At 43.4% G+C, this 26398-nt stretch overlaps 2 protein-coding genes across 3 annotated transcripts in view; one reads left to right on the top strand and one right to left on the bottom strand.

Annotated features, from left to right (window-relative positions):
- The window catches only part of CCDC113 (coiled-coil domain containing 113), a 29536-nt gene extending 18378 nt beyond the window's left edge, over positions 1–11158 (top strand). Inside the window, exons 8-9 of one of the 2 annotated variants that reach the window (XM_007167516.2) lie at positions 9599–9754; positions 10782–11158. In XM_007167516.2, coding sequence (XP_007167578.2) covers positions 9599–9754; positions 10782–10868 — 243 coding nt within the window. In that variant the 3' untranslated portion in view covers positions 10869–11158. Of the gene's footprint in view, positions 1–3832; positions 3931–9598; positions 9755–10781 lie in introns of those variants that run through there. The other variant, XM_057534581.1, reaches the window with a different exon arrangement.
- A 153-nt stretch (positions 11159–11311) lies between these two features.
- Positions 11312–23308, bottom strand: PRSS54 (serine protease 54). Its single transcript, XM_007167661.3, is given in 6 exon segments — positions 11312–11857; positions 15242–15373; positions 15971–16229; positions 20695–20866; positions 23220–23268; positions 23270–23308. Coding segments are annotated over 6 exon segments (1194 nt in total). The 5' UTR covers positions 23306–23308.
- Positions 23309–26398: the final 3090 nt, after the last annotated feature.

The following is a 26398-nucleotide window of genomic DNA, read 5'->3' as shown; positions in this document are numbered from 1 at the left end:
CATCACCCTGATACCAAAACCAGACAAAGATACTACAGAAAAAGAAAATTAGAGACCAATATCACTGACGAATATAGATGCAAAAATCCTCAACAAAATACTAGCAAACAGAATCCAACAACACATTAAAAGGATCATACACCATGATCAAGTGGGATTTATCACAGGGATGCAAGGATTCTTCAATATACGCAAATCAATCAATGTGGTACACCTTATTAACAGATTGAAGAAGAAAAAACATATGATCATCTCAATGGATGCAGAAAAAACTTTTTACAAAATTCAACACCCATTTCTGATAAAAACTCTCCAGAAAGTGGGCATAGAGGGAACCTACCTCAACATAATAAAGGCCATATACGACAAACCCACAGCAAACATCATTCTCAATGGTGAAAAACTGAAAGCATTTCCTCTAAGATCAGGAACAAGACAAGGATGTCCACTCTCCCCACTATTATTCAACATAGTTTTGGAAGTCCTAGCCACGGCAATCAGAGAAGAAAAAGAAATAAAAGGAATCCAAATTGGAAAAGAAGAAGTAAAACTCTCCCTGTTTGCAGATGACATGATACTATACACAGAGAATCCTAAAAATGCCACCAGAAAACTACTAGAGCTAATGAATGAATCTGGTAAAGTCACAGGATACAAAATTAATGCACAGAAATCTCTTGCATTCCTATACACTAATGATGAAAAATCAGAAAGAGAAATTAAGGAAACACTCCCATTTACTATTGCAAGAAAAAGAATAAAACACCTAGGAATAAACCTACCTAGGGAGACAAAAGACCTGTATGCAGAAATACCATATTCTTGGATTGGAAGAATCAATATTGTGAAAATGACTATACTACCCAAAGCAATCTACAGATTCAATGCAATCCCTATCAAATTACCAATGGCATTTTTTACAGAACTAGAACAAAAAGTCTTAAAATTTGTATGGAGACACAAAAGACCCCAAATAGCCAAAGCAGTCTTTTTTTTTTTTTAAACTTTGGGTTTATTTATTTATTTATTTATTTATTTATGGCTGTGTTGGGTCTTCGTTTCTGTGCGAGGGCTTTCTCTAGTTGCGGCAAGTGGGGGCCCCTCTTCATCGCGGTGTGCGGGCCTCTCACTATCGCGGCCTCTCTTGTTGCGGAGCACAGGCTCCAGACGTGCAGGCTCAGTAATTGTGGCTCACGGGCCTAGCTGCTCCGCGGCATGTGGGATCTTCCCAGACCAGGGCTCGAACCTGTGTCCCCTGCATTGGCAGGCAGACTCTCAACCACTGCACCACCAGGGAAGCCCCCAAAGCAGTCTTGAGGGAAAAAAACGGAGCTAGAGGAATCAGACTCCATGACTTCAGACTATACTACAAAGCTACAGTAATCAAGACAATATAGTACTTGCACAAAAACAGAAATCAATGGATCAGGATAGAGAGCCCAGAGATAAACCCACACACCTATGGTCAACTAATCTATGACAAAGGAGGCAAGGATATACAGTGGAGAAAAGACCGTCTCTTCAATAAGTGGTGCTGGGAAAACTGGCCAGCTCCATGTAAAAGATTGAAATTAGAACACTCCCTAACACCATACACAAAAATAAACTCAAAATGGATTAGAGACGTAAATGTAAGACTGGGCACTATAAAACTCTTAGAGGAAAACATAGGAAGAACACTCTTTGACATAAATCACAGCAAGATATTCTTTGATCCACCTCCTAGAGTAATGGAAATAAAGATTAAAGTAAACAACTGGGACCTAATGAAGCTTAAAAGCTTTTGTACAGCAAAAGAAACCATAAACAAGACGAAAAGACAACCCTCAGAATGGGAGAAAATATTTGCAAATGAAGCAACTGACAAAGGATTAATCTCCAAAATATACAAGCAGCTCCTGCAGCTCAATATCAAAAAATCAAACAACCCAATCCAAAAATGGGCAGAAAACCTAAATAGACATGTCTCCAAAGAAGATATACAGATTGCCAACAAACACATGAAAGGATGCTCAACATCACTAATCATTAGAGAAATGCAAATCAAAACTACAGTGAGGTATCACCTCACACCAGTTAGAATGGGCATCATCAGAAAATCTACAAACAACAAATGCTGGAGAGGGTGTGGAGAAAAGGGAACCGTCTTGCACTGTTGGTGGGAATGTAAATTGATACAGCCACTATGGAGAACAGTATGGAAGTTCCTTAAAGAACTAAACACAGAATTACCGTATGACCCAGCAATCCCACTACTGGGCATATAGCCAGAGAAAACCATAATTCAAAAAGACACATGCACCCCAATGTTCATTGCAGCACTATTTACAATAGCCAGGTCATGGAATCAACCTAAATGCCCATCGACAGACAAATGGATAAAGAGGATGTGGTACATATATACAATGGAATGTTACTCAGCCATAAAAAGGAACGAAATTGGGTCATTTGTAGAGACATGGATGCCTCTAGAGACTGTCATACAGAGTGAAGTAAGTCAGAAAGAGAAAAACAAATATCGTATATTAACACATATATGTGGAACCTAGAAAATGGTACAGATGAACCGGTTTGCAGAGCAGAAATTGAGACACAGAAGTAGAGAAAAAACGTATGGACACCAAGGGGGGAAAGAGGCAGGGGGTGGGGGTTGTGGTGTGATGAATTGGGCAATTGGGATTGACATGTATACACTGATGTGTATAAAATGGATGACTAATAAGAAAAAAAAATGCATAAAAGTTGAGTGGAAATATAAAGAAAATTCCTAGAACTTAAAAAAAAATGTACGTGTGAGGGTTTCAATTTCTGTACATCTTCACCAACACTTGTTATTTTCAGGTGTTTTTTTTAATGCTGTCCTAGTGGGTGTGAAGTGGTATTTCACTGTGGTTTCGATTTGAATTTCCTTAATGACTGATGACATCAAGCATCTTTTCATATGCTTTTTGGCCACATGTCTGTCTTTTTTGGAAATGTCTATTCAAGGCCTTTGCCCAGTTTTTTATAAAAATAAATTTATTTATTTTATTTATTTATTTTTGGCTGAGTTGGGTTTTTGTTGCTGCGTGAGGGCTTTCTCTAGTTGTGGCGAGCAGGGGATACTCTTCGTTGTGGTGCATGGGCTTCTCATTGCAATGGCTTCCCTTGTTGAGGAGCATAGGCTGTAGGTACACGGGCTTCAGTAATTGTGGCGTGCAGGCTCAGTAGTTGTGGCTCACAGGCTCTAGAGCACAGGCTCAGTAGTTGTGGCTCACAGGCTCTAGAGCACAGGCTCAGTAGCTGTGGCGCACGGGCTTAGTTGCTCCACAGCATGTGGGATCTTCCCAGCCTAGTGCTCGAACCCATGTCCCCTGCATTGGCAGGTGGATTCTTAACCACTGTGCCACCAGGGAAGTCCCTCTTATGTCTTTTCTTAAGACTTTTATAGGTCTTAAATTTAGGTTATGATCCATTGTGAGTTACTTTGTAAATGGTGTGAGGAAGGGGTCCAAAAGCTGAAAGAAGAAAGGAGATGCAGTATGTTCATAGAATTTGCTACATTAACCTTCCTTTACCACTTGTGTGGTTCTCTTCACTTCTTCCTGTAGATTTGAGTTACCATCTGGTGTTATTTTCCTACTCAAATACAGCTTCATTTCAGCCTGCCTTTGTGCTATTATTGTCAAATATATTACATTTTATATGTTATAGGTCCAATATAAAATTATATACATATTGTTTTATGAAAATGCTTTTTAAATCAGTTAAGAGAAGGAAAATATGCAATTATGCTGTTTTTTTATAATTACCTACATAATTACCTTTGTGCTATTTGTTTTCTTGGATATAGCCTTCTTCTACAGAAGTAAAGTGCTATTTTCATCACATCATATCAAGGGAGCATCCTGTCAACAAGACTTTTCATTGCTGATGTTAACCTTGATCACCTGGCTGAGATGGTGTTCCACAGGTTTCTCCACTGCACAGTTACTCTTTCCCACTTTTCAGACTTTACTCTTTGGAAGGAAGGTCCTGTGTGCAGGCCACGCTTAAAAAGTAGGGGTTATAAATTTTTTTGGAATTCTTCTCTGTGAGAGATTTGTCAATTCTACCCCATTTGTTTATTTTAAAAATTATTTATTTATATCAGCATCAATTCATGAATATTAATTTTATATATTGGTTTATAATCTAACATTTATTTTGTTGCTTCCATTGCTCCAGTTGGCAATTGAGAGCTCTTTCAGTCAGGTTCTGTGTTCCTTTGGTATATCCCCATTTTTGTGGGTGGTTGTTGTTGTTGTTGTATGTGTGTGTGTTTTGTTTTGAGCACCTCTTTCCTTTCTGGAACTAGAAGATGCTCCAGGCTCTTCTTGTATATTTCCTGCCCCAGTCCTAGAACTAGCCATTTCTCCAAGGAGTCCCGGGTCTTTTTATTTGATTAATATTGGAAACCAAGATCTGGATGTGCTTGCTCATTGCTTTCTTGCATTTTTGAAAGATAGTTTTGCTAGATGTAAGATTCTTTGTTGACAGTTTTTGTTTTCCTTTCAGCACTTAGAATATGTCATCCCACTGCCTTTGGGCCTCCATTTTGTTTCTGATGAGAAGTCAGCTGTTAATCTTATTGGGCTTCCCTTGTATGTGATGAATTGTTTTCTCTTGCTGCTTTCAATATATTCTCTTTGCCTTGTCAGTCAACATTTTGGGTACGAAGTATCTGGTCATGGATTTCTTTGCACTAATCCTACTTGGAGTTTGTTGAAGTTTGTGGATGTGTAAATGTTTTTCATCAAATGTGGGAAGTTTTAATGTGTGTTGGTGCACTTAGGGGTGTTCCACATTTCTCCAAGACTTTTCTTCTTTTTTCTCTGTGTTCTTCATATTGCATAATCTCTATCAACTTACCTTAAGTTAACTGATTATTTCTTCTCTTGGCTTAAATGTACTGTTGATCCCCTCTAGTGAATTTTTCATTCCAGTTGGAAAGACTCCAGATTTTCTATTTGGTTCTTCTTTTTATTTTTTAAATAATTTCTACCTCTTTATTGATATTCTCTGATAAGACACTATCATCATATATTCTTTTAATTCTTTAAACATGGTTTCCTTTAGTTTTTTTGAACATCTTTATAATAGTTGCTTTGAAGACTTCGCTAAGTCCACCATCTGGATTCTCCGAAAGGCAGTTTATGTTGCCTGCTTTTTTCCCTGTGTGGGTCACACTTCCTTGTTTCTTTCCTATCTCATAATTTTTGTTGAAAACTGGACTTTTTAGATAATATACTTTAGCATCACCAGATACTGATCTTGGTCTTGTCATTGTTTTTGCTTGTTGTGTAGTAATTTGGCTGGACTAATTCAGTAAAGTCTATTTCTCCTGCTGTTAGTAGCCTCTGATGTGTCTCCCCAGAGGGTACAGCCTTGATCATGGACACAATCTCCCTGACGACCAGGGTGATTTCAGCTTAGTTCTCTTTGACTCCTCCATCTTCCAGCTAAACTTCTGGCCAGTCTACCTCTATTGGTATCACACCTAGCTGTTAGCCTCTATTAATTACTAGCTAATTGCTCTATTGCTTTAACACCCTGAGACGTGAATTGTTCCACATTCTGAACTAATTACAGTCAGGCCCTGTCACAGGGGCAAAGTGTTGCCAGTCATTGAGGCTTGCTCTAACCCCATAAGGCTCTTCTTAATTGTCTCTTTCTCTGGTTAAGTTAAAACATCTAGCTAATCTACTTTTTGCTTGTTGCTACTAGTATGGAACTGTCAGATTGATCTTAATTGCTCACCCCAAAGATCTCCATTGTTTTCCACAAAGTCCTTAGCATGAACTCCCCACACTCTGATCCAAATAAAGTTCACCTTCTTAGGCAGCATTCCAGAGCTTTCTATTTTACAACCTCTCCCCTTGGGCAAAATTTCTGCACCATTGCACTGGAGCTGGGTGTGGGAACAGTGGCCTGTCTTTCCTGTAGTTTCACCTCTGCTGTACAAGTGGGCTGCTGCATAGGGACTGCAGTCCCGGGTCTTCTCAGCATATCCCTCGTAGCTAGTACCTATTTTTTAATGCTTTAATTCTTGCTACTTCATTATATTTTATCTTAGGTATTCTGTAATCATCATTCTCACAAGAATGTCCACTGATGGTTCCAGGTACATTTTTAGGTCTCCCCACAGTTGTATGTTATGCTAGACCGATAATAGATATGCACTGAACACTTCCTGACAAATTTTTGTTGTATTCTGAAAACAAGTTGATAAAAAAATAATTTTACTGTGTTGCTTCAAACTGAATTAAAACAGCATTTCTCAAACCAGAAGGTGACAACCAGTCACCTGGGGATATTGTTAAAAGCAGATTCTGATTGGATAGGTGTGGGTGGCCTGAGGCTTTGCATTTTCACCCAATTCCCAGGTGATGCCAGTGTCACAGCAAGGAATCAAAATACAATACTAGGTTAGGAAGATTCAACATCATAAAAAACGTTAGTTCTGTTTAAGTTGATCTGTGAAATAATAGTATTCCAATTAAAATAACAAGGAGATTTTTAAAAAATATTTATTTGTTTGTTTATTACTTATTTTGGCTGCACCGGGTCTTAGTTGCAGCATGCGAGATCCTCAGTCATGGCATGCGGGATCTTTTTAGTCATGGCACATGGACTTCTTAGCTGCGGCATGCAGACTTTTTGGTTGTGGCACGTGGACTCTCAGTTGCGGCACGCAAACACCTAGTTGCAGAATGCACGTGGGATCTAGTTCCCTGACCAGGGATCGAACCCAGGCCTCCTGCATTGGGAGCGTGGAGTCCTACCCACTGGACCAACAGGGAAGTCCCACAAGGAGATTTTTTTAAAGGCTTAAATAAACTGACTCAAAAATTCTTTTGGAAAAATAAATAAGAATATCCACAAAATTCTTAATAAGGAGGAGACTAGCCTTACTAGATACTGAAACATGTTATGAAGTTACAGTATTTAAAACAAGTCCATGAATAGACGGGAAGATAAAAGAAAAAAATGTAAGCCATATGATGAACTCCAATACAGACCATATATGATATGTATATGATCAAGTTTCTGATAGTTTTGATATTGATACATTTAGTTTATGATAAAGGTGACATTGCAGTGAGAGACAACAGATTATTCAATAAATGATTTGCAATGACTGGGTAGCCATTTAGGAAAGAATTAATTTGGAACTATATGTAATAGCAAAATTAATCCAGGCATATCAGAGATTTAAATGTTAACAATAAAACCATTAAAGTCCTGAACTTATATAGTGGGAACATTTTTATTGTAATCTTAGAAGGTGGAAGACTTTTAAAATGTGAAACCTATAAACCATGAAATCACTAAAGTCAGCTATATAAAAATAAAAAATTTTCTGCATGGCAAAAACCATCATAAGCGAAGCCCAAAGATAAGTAACTGGAAAAATATTGTATTTAATATCACAAGGAGCTAATTTTCTTAAAAGATAAATGTCTTATAAATCAACAAGAAAAATCTAACAAAAAATAGGAAAAAACTGGGCCAAAGATTTAAACAGTTACAGAAAAGCTAAAAAGTCTCAAACATATGAAAAATGTTCCTCTTTGCTCATAAGGAACAGAAAATAAAGCTATAATGAAATACCATTTTCCCTCTGTTAGATTGACAAAGATGAAAAAGTAAGATTGTGTCGTGAGAATGGAGAAAACAGGCAGTCTCAAACATTGTTGCAGAAGTATAATTGGTTTCATCATTATAATAGAAGGCAAGTTAGCACCATTTACCTTACATACACATATGCTTAGGGCAGGGTTTCTCAACCTAGACCCTACTGACATTTCGGGTCAGATAACTCTTCGTTGTGGGAGCCGTCCTGTGCATTGCAGGGTGTTTAGCAGCGTCCTGGCCTCCACCTACCCTATGCCAGTAGCACTCCCCTAATTATGACAAACAAAAATGTCTCCGGACATTGCCAAATGTCTCCTGGGGGCAAAATAGCTTCTGGTTGAGAACCACTGCCTTAGAATAAGCAATTTCACTTTCAGTAGCTTATCCTACTGATATACTGTACTTGCATTTTTACAAAATGATGTATACGCAGAAAATTTGTAATCACAGCACTGCTTGTTGTAATAGCAAGAGATGGAGAAGCTAAGTGACTGTTGGTGGGGACCTGTTAAAGTATGGTACATCCATACAATGGAAAATTATGAAGCTGTTAAAAAGAATGAGTGAATTCTTTATGTGTTGATACAGAAGAATCTTCAAGAGTTATTGAGTGGAAAAAAAAGTTGGATGAATGAAAGTGAATAGAATTGGCTACTCTTTGGGTCAAAAAAGTAAATATATATGTTTGTATGGATATAGATTTCTAGAAGGATGCATGAAACCTAAAAATAGTGTATGCTTCTTGGAAGGGGACCTGTGTGGCTGGGGACAGGGGTGGGTTGGGAGCTTGTCACTGTGTACTTTTATACCATTTGAATTGAATGTATTGCCTTTTCAAAACAATTGTTAAAAGGACAATGCTAATTCAAAAAGCCACTCAAAAGAAAAAGACTAGTTAATTTTACTGTATAATAATTTTTAAAAATGAAATGTAAAAAGACAGAGTCCTCAAAAAATTGAATAATCATATGATCCAGCAAGTTGTCTTCCAGGTATATACCCAATATAATTGAAAGCATGAACTTGAACAACAGGTATTCATACACCCATGTTTTAGCAGCATTATTTACAATAGCCAAAATGTAGAAGCAACTCAAGTGTCCATCGACAGATGAGTGAATAACCAAAGTGAGCTGTATATGCATATAATAGAATATATTATTTTATTTATATTATTTTAAGGATGAATATTATTCATCCTTAAAAATGAAAGAAATTTTGACATGCTACAACATGGATGAACCCTGAAGACATTTATGCTAAGTGAAATTAGCCAGTCACAAAAGGACAAATATTGTATGATTCCACTTACATGAGGTACCTAGAGTAGTCACATTCATGGAGACAGAAAATAGAATGGTAGTTGCCAGAACCTGTGGGGAGGGGGTTTGGGGAGTTAGTGTTTAATGGGTACAGAGGTTCAGTTGGGGCAGATGAAAAAATTCTGGAGATGGCTGATGATAAAGGTTGCAAAACAATGTGAATTGTTCTGTGAATGCCACAGAACTGTACACTTAAAAATGGTTAAAATGGGAAAATTTATGTTATGTGTATTCTGCCAAAAAAAAAAAAAAGACAGGAAAATGAATTGAAATTGATCTAATCAAAGTATACTTAAATACATAATTTTTCCAAAGCAAAAAAAGCCCCTAAGCAATCAAAAGTAAAGCATATTCCTTAATAGAGGAAGGAAGGGAGGAAGGAAGAAAGGAAGGAAGGGAGGGGAAAAGACTGTTTTAGACTGTACTTAATGTTTCTAAACTGGACGAAAATGTCACGATCTGTAAAGAAAAAGAATCTTATGATTTCACCCACTCCTTTGAAAATGTAAACGTTATTTTTAGAACTACATTGAAACTGGGGAGAGATGCCAGGGCCAGTACGTCCCAGGAGGCTAGAACTGCCAGGGAGCCCCATGTTTAATTGGTCCTTCCCAACCCAGGACCGGGCGAAGGCCATGGCTCTGAACAAGCAGCTCCGGAAGCAGCTGTCTGAGTTCCGAGCGCCACAGGTGATGATGTACGTCCGGGAGAAGATCCGAAACAGGGACCTGGAGAAGACCATCAGGATGTGGGAGAGGAAAGTGGAGATTGCAGAGGTGAGTTACAGGAAGTCCCGAGACCTGCGATATCTTATGCCCCTCACATTTTTGTTTAGGATTTTGTTTTCTGAGGTAAGAATACAGGATTTTAGACACGTAATACCTGAGAGAAATCTCAGCCGTTGCTTCGACTCTTACACCAAAATAAAGGATGGCTTTTTTTTTGTCCCTTAAAGTTCCTTTTTCTTGTTAGGGACAGTCCTTTCAGGTTATCAGGAGGAGACTCTAGTAATGGTGTGTTTTTAGTTGCTTGTTTTCTTATTGATCTCTGGAAGCTTCTGAATCCCTCCCCCCACCATTGATAATTTAGTGATTGCTATTTTATACACGGAGAAGCCAGGTTTTTAAAAATTGAGATAATAATGGATTTCAATATCACTCAGAACCCGATTCCATGCATTTACATATTTGCCATGGGTCTTTTCGATGTTGACTAACCCCGTAGCCTTTTCATATGGTACAGTGTGCACAGAAGCACCCTTGCCCCTTGTAAGCCATGGAGGAGAAAAAGGAAAAGTGCAAATGATATGCTGGCATCAAAAAAAAAAAAAAAAAAAAAAAGGAAAGCACCAAGACTGCTACAGGCCAGGTTGCACACTGAGAGCACTTAAGACATCCTTAGGGTAGCTTAAAAACCCAGTCAGGTCACTTGGGAAGCTTGGCATTCTCACATCTAGACCCCAGCTCCATTTTCCACAGTGCTTTTACCTGCCCTTCCAGTGGTCACTTGGCAGCAGGAAAGTAAATTAGGATCCATACTTGGGCCCATCACATCTGGGGCTAAGAAGTGGCAAAGAAGTACAGAAGGAAGGAACCTGCAACTTCTCACTTCATGGAACAGAGACAAGCTCTTTAGAAGAATCTTCCGGATGCCCCCAGGTGGCCTGTGTCCGCCACATGCATGCAGACACTGCCCCGCATACGAGGTCATCCATACCATCACAGGGCTCGATGCAGGTAGAATGGGCACAATCCGTTTGTCCCAAATGACCTTCTCCCTCCTCCCCCTTTCTCCTTTTTGCAGATGTCCTTAAAAGGCTACCGCAAGGCTTGGAATAAAATGAAAATCACCAATGAGCAGTTGCAGGCAATTTGCCCTGCTGGGAAATAGCCAGAGGGAGGCGACGGCTGCCGACCAAAAAGTGATCCATTAAAGTAATCAGCTCCTCTCTAGTCATGGGGTCCTCTCACTGTTCCCTGTGCTGGCTGGTGTCCCCAATTCTCCAGCCAGGCTGCTGGTCACCTCCCAGGCCACATCGGCCCCCTGGGGAGTGTTTTCACAGCCTGGCTCCGGGAACCATAAACACTGAAAGAACCACAGGGCACTCTAATGGTTTGACACTTGTTAGCCCACATTTAGTTCACAAGCACACATGAAAATGACCTTCCCGCATGTGGGAGTGGGACAGAGGAGGGAGAGCCAGCCCAGTCTGTACTGTGGGCCTGTCCGTGGCAGCCCAGCTGTGCAACTCTCAAAAAGAGACACCAAAACAGCGTGGTGAATGCCTGGCACTCAGCATTCTGAGCTTTCTCTTCCGTTTGGAAGGTTAGCTCCTAGACTAAGACACCATTACCAAAGAAAACAAGCACAGAGAAAAATAAGATAATTTCTTGGGGCTGATGTAACCTGTTCTGGCCTGATAGAGACCTGCCCTCCCCAACCTCCCCACCGTAGTAGTCATAGTACATGGGTTGGATGGCCACCTCAGACTTGTCTGACTCCCTCAGACCCTTTTCCCTGAAGTCTAGACTCACTGGAGTGCCATTTGCCATTTGTGACCATGAATGCACGGTGGCCCTTTTTTGTCCTTGGAAGTGTGTTTGGGACCGTCCAACCTGGCTCAGCCCAGCATGTTTTTTCTGTGTCACAACATCACGTGATGAGTGGCTGGGGAAAGGAATCGGGTTTTCCCAGTGGTGGAAGGAAGACAGGGGAGGGCTGGTCTTCTTGGTCTTGGACGTGATCCAGTTGCTGTAGTCTTCCACCTTGATGTACAGGAACAGGCCAGGGCATTTCTCACCACCTTGAGACAGGATTCCTCTCAGCACCCACAGATTCAATTCCTTCAGCTCACACATCATTGGGTTTCCTGGGTCCCCCTGTGACAAAGGACAGAAAGCTTCAGGTCTTAGAAAAACTTGTTTTCTTTGTTAATATTGTCCCTGTGCAATTTACTATCTGTTCTAGAAAAGTCTTACACTGGTTCTCACTGGAAATGGGGTAAGTTATAGGATAATATTTCCAATCTAGGCCACCTCCACCACAAATTCCAACAAGATGACTTTTCCTTTCATTATACAAATTATTTGTAGGCTCCTGCAGTTTGCCTGTAGCTTCCTGGATCCCATTTCATTTTCTTGCCCCTTTCCAGTACTTTGAATAAATCCTCCCTCTCTTTTGGTTTCTCACTCCTCAAATGTTATTTTGTTCCTTTCTGGCCTGGAATGCTCCCGTTGTTCCTTCTCTTCCCTATTTTGTTTCCATCCTTCATTTAAGCTGCTTGCACCTACCCACAGTCCTGCTAGGGTCAGTCAGACTTCCAGGAAGCACACGCTGCCGGGCCGGGTTCACAGCTTTTCCAACCTGGCAGCTGCCTGCCAGTGTACCCTGCCCCCCATCCCCGGCCCAGGCTCTCAGGAGCAGTCCTCTGGGCCTCGGGAGTTCTGCCACACAGACCTTATCTCCCTTCAGGTGACTGGGTAGAAGCCCGGCACACTTGGCTGGACATGTGACCCTAGCAGGTTAGCTAATTCTCTGAGCTAATGTGGGGAGCATGGTTAGTGCCTGTAACACCGGCAGATCTCCTGGCACAGTGCCTGACATACGGGATGTCCTCAGTAAACAATTAGCTGCTATTACCCTGGTGTGGAGAAAAGGCCATCATTTTTATGTGAAAAACTGAGAAATGTGGGAAAAGCAACAAGATAGCTACTAGGTATAATTTACCTTACCTGTCCTCCACCCTACCCCCCGCCCCCAGGCCTCCTCTTAAAGGAACACCTGCCCCCCAGCACCAGCCTGTGGTCCATCTTGGTCCAAGAGGGAGTTTATCATCAAAGGCTGGCCAGCTACCTTTGATCTATGTGACCTGCCAGGCGAGACAGGCTGGGTGATCACAGTTTGCTCTCACTGTGTGGACTGAGGCATGGAGGGAGGGGGCTTGCAGCTGACAATGGAAAACAATCTGAACAGACCCAACAGTGAGAATTCAAGAGGCAAAACAGTGGTCACCTCAGCCCCTGCCCATTCCCAGGCCTGGGTGTTTGAGCTTTCTTGGGTTTCTACACACATGCAGCCTCTTTCACTGAACCCTCCTTTTTCTGAGGAGGCCACACCAGAACAGAAATGCAGGCAAATGGGAAAAGCAAAGAACACTTCTGCAAGCAGGGCCACGGGAGGCATTCTCTGCAAGGCTGCCATAATGCCCTGGTTGTCCCACAGCTGCACACACACGAGGATGACATTCCAGACTTTGCTCTGTGCGTGCTTCTCATTAGATGGAAGGGGGTGCTTGAGTGTGGAACTCTTGATTTTTTCAGTTTTTCACATTCTACTGTTTGCATCCCATGCTGCCAAACAGCAGAGGATGGAGATTTCATCCCTGAGCTCTGGCTGGTCCTCCTAGGACTGGTGAACAGGCTCTTATCTGCACCTCATTGTGTCTGCCTGGGGCACAGAGGTTCTCTGGCTGAGGATGGAGTGGTCTCCCCTCCGTTCACCAGTCCCACTCCCAATTTGTTTTAACTGTGCTTTTACAGCTTGAGGAAGAAAAAGAATGCCATTCAGGACAAATAGTTTTGACAAATGACTGTGCGGTCAACATCCCTGGCTATTGTGTGGTTTTGCAAGTTGCTGTTTCTCTTCCCCATGACGTGTAAGGCCGAGACTTCTGAAGCTCAAGCAATGGAGACAAAAAGTACCAGGCGCTCCAGCCCCACCTCATCTCCCAGGGGAGCGACCCCCTTTCATTGCGTGATCCTCAACCTTGACATCCAGCAAAAGCCCTAACAGTTGTGGGAAAAAAGGAGGGGTGAGTCCAGAGCGATTCTACTTTTGTTGGGTTTCTGAGGACCCGTTAGGGCAGACACTGAACCTGGGTAGCTTATTCTACATGTGAGAAGTGTGGCTTTGAGGGCCTCTGGACACTAGAACACATTTCCTAGGAAGGATCCTAGGTAGACAAGGCACCTTTTTTTTTTTTTGCAAGCACAATTCTCTTAAAAAACAAAGGACTGTCTACAGGTGTGCTACAGTTAAAAACCAATCTGACCTTTGTGGATGGTTTAAAGAGGTGATCATTTAGAGGGTAAATGATATTCCATTTATATTAAATTCATATTCCAGTGAATTTAAGATGCTCTTAAAAATTAGCATCTTTGAAATGGGATGTGTCTTTTAATCAGTGGATTCCAGAGTTTCAGTGGCAGCGTTTTTTCTTTCTCAGTGTTACATAAAATAATGGTGCATTCTGCACCTGACAGCATCCTGGGTTTGATGAAGTGTGGCACTAGGTTGATGGAGTGGCTGATGGCAGGATTTTGTTAAGTAGCTACGTCTTCTACTGTATTTTAACACATTCTGTAATTTAAGAAGCTTCTACAATCCTCCACCTGGCAGAGAGCCCAGTACAATGTAGACACTAGATAAACATTGAACCAGCTTTAGAAGGGCAAACTTATTTCCTGACGAAAGGCAGTCCCTCATGCTTTTGCAATAAAATGACTTTGAGAAAGAATTGTCCGCACATATGTATTTTTCCCCTTTTCTCTAAAAAACTTTCTCTAGATCCTCTGGGAAAAAAAAATTTCCCCATCAGGGAATCCTGAAGGTTACTTCGACAAAAGTGGTTGATCAGTGTCTTAGACAATTTTAGAGTAGAGGAGGGAAACTCTGCCTGGAAATCTGGCAGACCTGAGTTCTCGCCTTCAAGATTTATTAACTGTGTGGCCCTGGTAAGCCACACTTTTTCCAGATACAGATATGAGGGGGCCTGGACAGGTGTTTGTGAATTCTGAACATTTTCCTGAGGCAGTAGGACAGCCACATCTGGACAGCCCGCATTCAGGTAGAGGGCAGGGCTTCTTACAGGGAAAAAGAAACCCGGTAACTGATGAACAATAGCATCAGGCTGGGTTCCAAAGAAGCCGAATACAGCGAGCGCCCGCTGTAGGCGTGCTCAGCGTATATCTGCATGTGTGGTTTGGACTCACTCTTTCAAACTTTTAGCTAATGAAAGAACATGTGACTTAGCCATGCTTAGTCATGTCACACTGAAAACGGTGACTGGTTAGTCCATTCGGCAGATTGTTATCGACCACTTGCTACCTGCCAAGTGCTGTTCGCCCTGGAGACGTCCATGAATCCCAGGTGACAGTCCCTGCCCTCACGGAGCTCACAATCCAGCGAGGGGGAGTCCTGAGGCCCCCCATGAAGTTACCACTGCTTACTCTCAGCCTGTAGCTTCTGTTCCAGCGCGTTCTTACCAAGCAGACGGCATCAGTTTCCATCTCTATGTGATTGCCACATCCTGTTTTCTCGATTTTGTTTAAGGGACACAAGTCGATGTCCTTCACGGAGATTTTCCTCAGGATACTCATCGTCATGTGATTTCCTGTCTGGACAACAGAGAGCCTGAGAATTATTCACAAGAAGACATCCCCCGAGTCAACGCAACTACAACTCACATATCCAGATGGGAGTGAGTACGAAATGTTCTGATAAACCCCCTTTTCCTCACAGAAATCCGAACCTGTGTCTCAGTTTTTACTGAAAACTACCTTTGCTTTGAACTTGAATGTGAAAATAGGCAGAGAAAATGTTCACCCGTCCTCCACATCTACAGAGAATGAATGCATTTCCTTGTTTGTTTCCCAAAAATAAAAGAAAACAAGGATGGCTCAGACGAGAGGACTGTCAGCTCTGGTTCAGGGAATAATGTCCCCTGGCCCCTCGGTAACCTTGCACTCATTTCAGGCTGCCTGCTGCCCATGTACTTCCAATTTTGGTGTAGGAATAGAAGAAAAAGGACCAGATGTAAGAATGGTCTCAAGAGGGCAAGCGCTGGGAATCTTGACGGATCAAGTGAGGGTTCCAGCCCAGCTCTAGAACCTCAGGCCACCTGAATTACTGAGCTAAGCCCTAGAATGGTTCATCCCAGTCACCCCCACTGCTAGCACACACACAGCCCCCTCTAGGAGAAGGAAGGCATTAACTGCAGATGTGGGATTCCATCCTGCCACCCAGCAGTTCTGCAAGGCTGGTGGCATCTGCAACTTTCTGCCGAGGAAGCAGATGGGCCGGACCAGGTTGTTGAACTGCATCGCCGTGTCTGTCTTCAGGAGGGCTATGTTATTTTTCATTGTTTTATTATCAAAGTCCTCATGGATGATGATGGTGTTGACTGGATATTCTTTGTGAACAATCAGTTTTGCATCCATCTTAGCTATACCAACTATAGCAACAGCGTCCTTCCTGGAGAGAGAGCAAGGGAATCTTGAGAAGCCAAGAAAGTTTTCCAGAAATAAGACTCGTGTGTCTACAGTGTGGAAGCGTACTCCATATCCTAGGGAAAAATCAATACAGAATGATCAACACTGAGACGTACCCTTGTCAGCTCCCAGCCGGAAACAGATGACACACTCAAATAAGGTAAACTGAGGAAAGTTTAATAAAGGGACTCTTTACAAAGGTCTCGCAGGATGTAGGGAAATCACAGAGACTAGTGCAGTATGCTGGGTTCCTGGTGGCATATGCAGCTTTCTGCTGAGGCAACAACAGGGTGTTGGTGGGAGGGAGTGGTCAGACAGAGCTATGGGGAGTGGGTCCCTTGGCTGGAGGAGGCATCCAGTCTGCAGTACCTGTCAGGGGAATACCTGACCTCACTTCCTTCCTCCCTCTCATCTCTTGCCAGTGCTCCCTTTGGCCAAACCCAGCTGGAACCCAGAAGGCAAGAGCGCCCATTGGTGTAACCCACACAAGTCAGCCTCCTGGGACCCAGCAGAGTGGAAAAGAGTAGCGAGTGGGTCTGGAGGGGCAAATGGGAGAGATCCAGCATGGCTAGTAAAGTTGCTGGACTTCAGTGACAAAGAAGGAATCCTTGGGCATCCACACAAAACAGATTAAGTCATCTTAAGTTTGTCCTCTAATTTATTGCCTAAGCTGGGGAACTTGTGAGAGTGAAAGGAGATGCTAACAATAGGGTAACAGGTGTAAACTAGGCCTCTCGCAGGGAATACTAGGATGTGTGATCTCCCACCTACAGAGGAAAAAATCAGAATGGCTTCAGACTTCTCCACAGCAAGATTTAATACCAGAAGCCAAGGTGTGGTGAGGGTGAGAATACCTGTTAATTCTTCAAATGGAAGCAGGCATGATCCATGAATTCCACACTTAAGTGGTCGTTCAGATTTAAGGGCAGCACAACATTTCTGAATATGTAAAACTCGAGGAAATAGGGTTCTTGAGAACCCTTTAAGAAACTACTTGGAGGGACTTCCCTGGCGGTCCAGTAGTTAGGACTCTGCACTTCCACTGCAAGGGGCACACAGTCGATTCCTGGTCGGGGAACTAAGAGCCCGCATGCTGTGCAACGTGGCCAAAAAAAAAAAAAAAAAAGGAAAAGAAACTACTTGAAGACAAATTTTAGCCAATTCCAGTGTTGAATGGAAAAAATCCAGCAAAGGGACGGTCAGTAAGTGTGGAATTCATTATATGGGTCTAAAATTAAAAGAGAAACTTTTAAAGTTATAGATTGGAATAGTGGTGTAAACCAGCAGAGGTAGGTGTATACACCAATTTTCTCATCTTTTATGGGAGTCTAAACTATTATTTATTTATAGCTAATATATGAAATAACAAGGGTGTACAAATATATATAAGAATCAAGGTAAACATTAAAGTACATAAATAACCTATCAAAATTGGGTGGTCATGAAGAATGAGGGAAGAAGTGAAAAGACAGGAATTCTGGCATCAGCCACAGTAGAATCTAGAGAGGACTATCCAGAGAGAAACAGAAGATTTGTGTGTCTTCCATGAAATTATAATTCTAAGATGACCACGAGAACACAAGTTCAAACTTTCCAAATTTGTCAGAAGAGACATACAAAACAAAGCCATATAATGAAAAGAAAAACAGGAAGCAATAAAAACAGAACAGTCTAAAATAAAAACAAAAAGCAGGAGCTTCATTCTGAACACCAGAGCAGAAGAGCGTGCAACAAGACAAAGAAAGGCTTTTCATGATGATAAGGAATTCAGTCTACAGTGAAGAGTTCATTTATAAATATCTGCAGCAAGTGATACAATGTTCATGAATTAAATTCCAGGAAATAGGAGGAGGAAAAGCCAGAAGTTTGTAATTCACCTCAGTCAGCCTAGGATAGATCAAGTAGACTCCCTGCCCCAATTTTATACATTAAATTGTACTCCAAGGACAGAAAATGAGCTCTTTAATTTACCTGTGGAAAATATTCATATGGACCACATAGTAGACCACAAAGATAACATCAACAAATTCCTTAATAGATCACCATGCAGTCTAACTCAAACTTAAATCATGTTAAAATACAAAACAAAACACCCTATCACCTGGATATTTTTAAATGGTCTTTAATAAAACCCAGAGTCAGAGAGGAAATCAAAACCAAAACAGCAGACCAGATAGAAAATAGCAGTAATGAAAACACTACATAGAAAACAGAACCTCTCTGGAGGGCTGGTTGGCAACAGCTATCAAGATTTAGTCCAGTTTTTCCACTCTTAGGTTATTCGTGCAACAATATACTTCCATGTATGTGAAATAATGTGTACAAGTGTATCTACTGCAGCATTTTTTGCTACTAGTGAAGATTGGAAACAACCCAAATTTCCATTATTAGAGGACTGTGTAGTTATGGTACATCCATATGGGATACTGGGCAGCTAACTGATGCATATAATGAGGTAACTTTCTATGTATCGATAAGAAAGGATCACCCAACATTCATGACAGAGTGAAAAAAGCTAAGAGTGGAATAATGTATATGGTGTGTGTTACTAGTTGTATTGGCGGGTGTATGGACTGAATTGTGTCCCCCCATATTCATAGGTGAAGCCCTAACCCCCAGTGTGAATGTGTTTGGAGATAGGGCCTTTAAGGAGGTAATTAAGGTTAAATGAGTCCATAGGGTGGGGCCCTAATCCAACAGGACTGGTGTCCTTATAAGAAGAAGAGACAGCAAGAATGTGTGCACACAGAGGAAAGGCCATGGGAGAACATAAGGAGAAGGTGGCTGTCCACACACCAAGGAGTGAGTCCTCGGGAGAAACCAACCCTGCTGACACCTTGATCTTGGACTTCCAGGCCTCTGGAACGGTAAGAAATAAATTTCTATTGTCTAAGCCACCCTGTCTGTAGTATTTCATTGTGGCAGCCCCAGCAGATTAATACAGGGGAGAAAGAAAATTCTCTCTCTGTCAATAGATATGAGTCAATATAGATAGACCTATAGGTATATAGATATCCATGACTGCATGGAGTGTTTCAGGAAGAACACCCAAGAAACTGGTGACAGAAATGGCTCAAGGGAGGGAAATGATGACTGAAGGGCAGGGAAGGGGAGGAGCTGATTTTCATTATACACCCTTTGGTTCCTCATGAACATCACAGTATTACATGTATTTTCATTTCAATACATGTATTTTTAATTAAAAAATACAAGTCATATGTTAAAAAATTCAGCAATTGCACAATATCTCATCAAGGGCTTACACTATAATGTATTTGGCCAGTTATAGTAATTATATTCTCTCCCCCCATACTCTATATGTGTATATATAATATATAATGTATAAATAGTATATATACTATAAATTATATAGTATACTATATATTTATAAATTATAATTATAAATTATAATATATAGTATGTATACTATATATAGTATATATTATATACTGTATAATATATACTATATATAGTATATATCACATATAATATATATCTAGATAATATATTGAATAGATAGATCTATATGTAATTATATATAGAAGTTATATACTATGTATCATATATAACGTATTATAAACTATAAAATAGTAACTATATCATAATTTACTTATCCATGATAATCAGACATTACACTTCCAGTGTTTTGTGTGTAATTAATCATCCTATGAACAACTTTGTGCATAAAACTTTTCCAGTGGTTGAAATTATTTCCTTAATGTTGATACCCAAAAGTGAAATCGTTGGGTCAGAAAGTGAGATGTTTTACCAAAAAAAGTTATTCCTTTAATAGCATGTATAGGTTTTTTTTCTTTTTCTGGTTTAAGAGAATGCCCATTTATTGTAAAAAATTTGGAGAATATAGAGAAGTTCAAAGAAGAAAACAAATCACATGCATTCTGAGCATCCAGAGATGGGCACTCCTCAAGTGTTTGCGTATTTCCTTCAAGTCTTTTCTCTACCTGCATGTATTTGTGGCAGTCACATTGTTAAGGCCTGAGGTAAGTGTGTTAAGGTAAGGGCTCCTATCCATTCACTTAACAAGATAAGCAATAGGGACCTCTAGTATCAAGAGTCAGTGCCTCTCCAATAAAGATGTTTAAAAAAATTTTAAAAAAAAAGTGTCAAAAAAAAAAAGTTAGTGCCTTTGTGATTGTAATAAAATGGGAATAAATATCCTTCCTGTAGAAGATGGAGAAACAAGCGTTTCACTTTGCAGTTGTGCAGCTGGCAGTCCTCACAGCAGAGGAGACACAGACTGCGCCAACCTTGGCGACTGGTGACCTCAGGAGCCCCAAACTCACAGCGAGCGCTGCGCTGGTAAAAAGCCCTGTTGCCCTGTCACTGGGCATCCACCTTCCAGGCCTCCCCAAGCTGAGCAGGAAACAGACCTCCCCCCGCCACTCCGCCTCGGTGGGCCGCGTAGACTCCACAGGAGGGGTACTGGCCTGTTCTGCAAGGCGGATGCGATGCTGAGGATCCAGAACTCACTGAGGACGCTGCCGAAGGCCAGGTGGGTATACTGGACATCCTGCAGCGACACCACCCACGGGAACTCCTCGTCTTCCACCAGACCCTCCTCGGAAGTTTCCACAGGGTTGCTTTTCTGGATGCCGCAAGCTGCAGGGGGTTGTGCAGGGGAAAGGAGCTGGAGGCCTGGGGCTGCGGCCGCTGCACCAGACCCCAGGACCCGCTCGCTCTTCTGCTGGTTCCCCGCTTTTTCTGGCTCTCTATCTTGGTCACCACTAACTCTACCACCCACGTTTATTTTCCTAGTGGGTCTTCTTCCCCATAAAAGACCCTTGGTGGGTCTCCCTCCCTAGTCCATGAGCCCTGTCCCGATGAGTCCCTGTGCCCGGCCTCCTTAGTGGACCAGGGGTGCCCTTCTCATCCTCGCCTATGCAGAGTGGAGTATAGGGATTCTCAAGCTGACTGAACATTTCATCCGCCGGCTGCCCGGCCCCTCCCGGACCCCTGGAGATGAAGCCTGGGCATTGATGTTTTCCAAAAGCTCCCCAGGGTAGATTCCAATGTGTACTTGGGGTTGAGAACCACTAGTGTTTCAGGAAGTCCCTGGACACAGTGTCCCAAGTCCAGTTGGCCCCTATGTGTTGAGACTTGGGGAGAGCCACTCCTCTGTCTGGGCCTCAGTTTCCTTTTATGAGAGGTGGGGTAACACACGCCTGTCACAAGAGGAGTGTTGTGTCCCCATGACTGATAATGCTAAGCCCAGTGGACAATTCCATTTTTTCCCCATGTAAACCACTGCTCTGGTAGCCACTGCATGAGTACCCAGTGCTTTTTTCCTAAATCGGTGGCCCTGGGTTCTGTGTGTCACATGGTGGGTAGCACCAGCTGAAAAAGTCAGGTCATTGGTGGCTTCTTTTTCAGCCATTCATCCAACCGTACATGCAGCCCTGCTGAGTTAGGGGCTGGGCTGGCAGGGAAGGATTTCAGGGTCCTGTCCCCGCCCCAGGGGAGGTCACAGTGCACAGGGGAGACAGACACATTGGAGAGTGGCAGCATTCAGAGAGACTTGTGACACAAGGGACAATGCCTGGAGTATACAGAGGAGGGGGCATGGATTCTGCCCAGAACATGAAGTCTGGGAGGGCTTCCCCCAGGAGGTGACCTCTGAGGTGAGCATCAATGACAGAGAGTTTCCAAACCATGATGCTGAAGTTGACTGAACATTCAGTATAGTCATTAAAGGACCACAGCAGACCTCGCCATGCTAGGGCATCATGTGATCAAACATCTCTATGAGTTGACACTTGGAGTCTTTGCTGAAACAGTGACGAGAGCTGGTTGTTAGCAAGATGATGTCTGTAAGGCCACCAAGTGCTTCAGGGTCACCAAAGACAAGAGTTCCATTTTTTTTTCACAGGACATTGGCAATCTGTGGTGAACGAGGCACTAACCAACTCTTCCTAACCCACGAAGAACCTACAGGTTTGTGATGACTTTTGCTTTTTCAAAGCTCTAGCTGGCTGATTCATTTGTCCTTATAAAACTCTTGAACAGCCAGGATATAATGAGGAAATCTGCCTCAGAGATGAAATGTTTGCCCCGGGTCCCTTGCCTGAGGCTTTTTAAGAGTGGAGAGAGGCCCTATCTGTGTTTTGTCTCCTTGGGCTGCAAGGAGACGGAGGAGGCCTGGAAGGTGGGGTGGTCCTCTTGGCGTGTGCATGTGTGTGTGTGCGTGCACGGGAAGCTCTCTCCTGTCCCCCATCTAACTCCAGGAAGACAGGAGAGAGCCAGCTGGGGTGGCAGAAGGTGGGGCAGAGCCTGCTTTAGTCAAGTGCCCCCCTCCATCTCTCCTTTCCAGGCCAGAATTTTAGTCCTGGACAACCTGGGGGTCGGGGAGGGGACTGCAGCTGCCACTTCTGCCAACTGAGGCCAGGCAGCCTCTCAGGCACCTCCCTGTTCCTGGGCCGGGCCCTGCAATTGGGGGTCAGTTTAGAGGTAACAATAAGGTTTAAGGATAAAGGGCTTCATCGGAACAATACTGAAGTAGAAACACAGGGAAGGCCCGGTTCCCAAGTGCATAAGACGCATCTCGGGGCCCCCACCCCGTCTCAGGAAGGATGTCTGCCACCTGATGGAGCGGGGGGAATGTGCCCCCGGAAGAGCAGGGCAGGGCTGTGAGTGGGGAGGCAGGCCTCACGCCAACCCCGTCTGCTCAGGGGGCCTCTCCATAGCCTAAGGCTTGTCTCCCTAACCGTACTCTCACCAAGGACTAGGCCTGACACCAGGCTGCTGAAGCCACAGTTTCCTACATCCACGCCCCACGTCCCACTCTCTCCCTGGTTCCCACCACCAATGCAAGCTGCCCAGAGCAAAATGCCATGAGTCACCTACCCCCCCTGAGTCCCTCTCTGCACATTAAGGACCATTTCCTCTTCTGGGATGATTCCCCCTGCCATGTCACACGATCAGCTAAAGTTGGGAAGGAAGAGAGAAGCCCACTCACTGGCAGAAGCATGGGAGACGTAGAACAGCACCAAGAGCGTCCCTCTCATCGCTGCCATCCCCAGAGAGAGCCGCAGCAGACACCATGGGCAGCTGTGAACACAGAACAGCAAACGCATGGGCTTTTCCTCTCCTCCCCAGGGTGGTGATTTCACCGCAGCGTCAGAGTCGCTGCCTCTTTTCCTTTCCACTGACAAAACTTCCAGGACATGGGAAACAGACCTGTCACATCCCTATTTTTTGGGTCCCTGCAGTAAAGAGGCAGGGACCAGCTGCCCAGCCCCGCTATTCAGCCGGCGACGCGTAAGACGGCCCAGCGAGAGAAGGTGGCCACGCCAGTCAGTTTTCTCCACAATCCAGGGTCTCCGGCTTTCCCACAGAGCCGGGTCTCAGAAAAGGGTCATCTTTTGACTCGTGGAATTCAACCCTAGCCTTAACTCTGTAGCCATAAAATGCTGCTGAAAGCAAAAAGCAGGTGTTCCGTGAAAGCCTTCCCTGATTTTGCCCCTCCTGCTAAACTCTACTAGAATTTCTTCTAATTGGTGGCAGCTCATCCTTTTACATAGTAACTGCCCCAGCATGTCACCCAGTTCATTCACACAGTCACCCTGTGAGGTGGACACTATCATCATTCCCATTTTACAGATTCAGAAACTGATACTCAGAGACATTGAGAATCCCACCCAAGGTCACACAGCTGCCGAGTGGTGGAGCTGGAATTCAAAGCCCAGGCGCGCTCCTCCACCAGCCCCACCACCAGGCCTACCCTCGCCTCAGACAACGCACAAGAGCCTAAGGAACCCGCGCATGCCGTCCTCAGTCACCATGTTCTGCTCATGACACCAAGTGTTTCTTGTCGTCAGGATGGTTCTCAGAGTTCTTCCGTGAACTGCTCCTGCTAAAGGAGAAATGAACTCACCCTGATCTTACACCGCAGAGCTCAACAGAGGGATCCTGCTACCACCTTGGGAAGAATGTTCCATTGTGGCATCATAGTTACCATGGTGTCACCAAGCAAACGTCTGGACATGGGGACGCAGGAGGAGCTGCGATGAAAAGCCTGCCTGTTTCCTAAACTTGGCAGGGCTATTCTGGAAGCCTGGCTCTCCCCGAGTCTGGCTGAGATGGCATCCCTTTCGCTAGATCACAGAGTCTGGTCCAGTCGTGGCCGTGGTCTGTCTGCCTCCTCAGCACCTGCCCTGTGTCTACATGAGTTTGTCTGACTGGACGGAGGAAGCCCACGACTTGGGTGGGTTTGGTTTTTCCAATCCCCGACAACATTCTTACACTCCCTCTGTGGTTTCCTGGAGGCTCAGCCCAGTTTTCTTTAGCTCCCACGGCTTGTGGGTCCACGTGGAGCTCCCAGAAGGGCCCTGCCAGACCACCGGGCCAGATGGATCTGCACTCTGGCCGCTACGAACAGCTCTGGCTTCAGCACAAATGCCAGGACTTCAGGAAAGTGTTGAGAACGTTGTGGTGAGAGGTAACTCCACGGAACCAGCGGGCTCGCAGGCTGCTGGCGCAGGTGCGTAAATGGCACTTATTGGACAGACAGATGAATGGCTGATGGGTGAAGGATGGCTGGATAGAGAGCGAAGCCTGATTAGAGAGGAGCCACTATCTCCTTCCCCTCACGGTTTCCCTGACGCCCATCCCGTGTGTGCCTCGCTAGCCTCTATCACCTCCAGCACCGAGCAGGGCTTGGCTTCTGCTGGGAGAATGGAATCAGTAAGATTTTTGGCAGTGGGAGAGATGGGAGCTGTTGATCTTTCAGTATGCTCCACATTGCAGGTCTCAAAGAGCTTTCACATTTTCTCATTCAGGATTCACAATCACTGTGCCAGGATGAGGGAATTACCCAAGTTTCCAGTTGGAAACAGAGTGCCTCAGGGTGGGAAAGTCACTTCCCTAAAGCCGAACACCTGGAAAACGTGGGCAGGATTCCAACCCAGATCCTTCCAACTCCAGGGTCACCGATCTCCAAGTCTGCATTTCTCAGCCTGGACCACGTGCTACCTTTATAGGGGACGGAAGTAGAAACAGTGATTGGGGCCAAGTCAAAGTCCGCTCTTGAAGAATGGAGATGCTGAGGTTAGTGCCCAAGACCCTGACTCTCTCCAGATTCCTCTTTAAATTTCTTCATGAAAAGAGGTCATGCGCAAACCACCAGAAACACTCTGTCTCCTCACAGGAAGGATCTAGCATAACCCACGATAAGAAAGGCTCAGAATCCTGCAGGGGCCCAGCAGACCTTACAGACGGTGGGCCTCAAATTTTCATCCTCTCTGGGCCACTTAGTACAGACTGCCAACTTTAGGTAAATTTTTAAAAACTTCATCACAACGTTTTAAATAATTATTTAATTCTTTAAGATTAATAATAATAAAATTTTTATTTTATATCTTTGAGAGGAAATTCATTTTCACTCTTACACCAAGGGCTCCATATCCAGGACAGTGACAGCATGAAACATATGTAGTTTTTCAACCTGTCACTTTCTATTTTTACTCTTTATTTACATTAAGTTAGAAAATCCTAACTCTCAAAGGACGTCTGAAATCGCAGCATGTTCTGGGGGCTCCGTCAGCTATTCAGTTCAGTGTATTCAGATTGAACGTGGACTCTAAAATCACGGAGAGATTTTTTTCACTGATGACTGTTCTCTGGTGCTCAGGGGCCTGCCCACCATGCTCAAAACCTGGGGAGTTGAAATTTTCTTCTGGAAAGTTGAAAGTCTCATTCTGAGAGATAGTGATGGTTGGATTTCTAGTCCGCTTGGTTTCTTTTCCCTCTGGAAGATATTTCTTCATGTCCCATTGCAGCTTTGGAAAATGTTTTTTAAACATGCCAATAAGAGCTTTACCACACTTCAGAAATCTCTTGTGAAATTGACAGGACAAAAAATATCAAGCATTTCTTCATTTATGTACCACCCATTTTCCAAGCATTGCTTCCTACTCATCCCTGGTTTGTTGAATTGTTAAGCAAAATATCTACTCACCCAAATATGTCATAGTTATTGCTCACCTGCTTGGGGTGACTTTTCTACTATACCGAGAGAACATCCTACAAGGTCTCTTGAACAGGAATTTTGTTGCTAGCTCATGCTGCCTTCTTTTTGAGTTATTTTTCATTAATGTCGCTCACTGAAGCCTTCCCAATCATGGTATGATGTCTACT

Source organism: Balaenoptera acutorostrata, chromosome 19, assembly GCF_949987535.1.
Source record: "Balaenoptera acutorostrata chromosome 19, mBalAcu1.1, whole genome shotgun sequence".
Lineage (NCBI taxonomy): Eukaryota > Metazoa > Chordata > Mammalia > Artiodactyla > Balaenopteridae > Balaenoptera > Balaenoptera acutorostrata.
The sequence above is the reverse complement of the archived record's forward strand: the minus strand, read 5'-3'. Positions and strand labels throughout refer to the sequence as shown.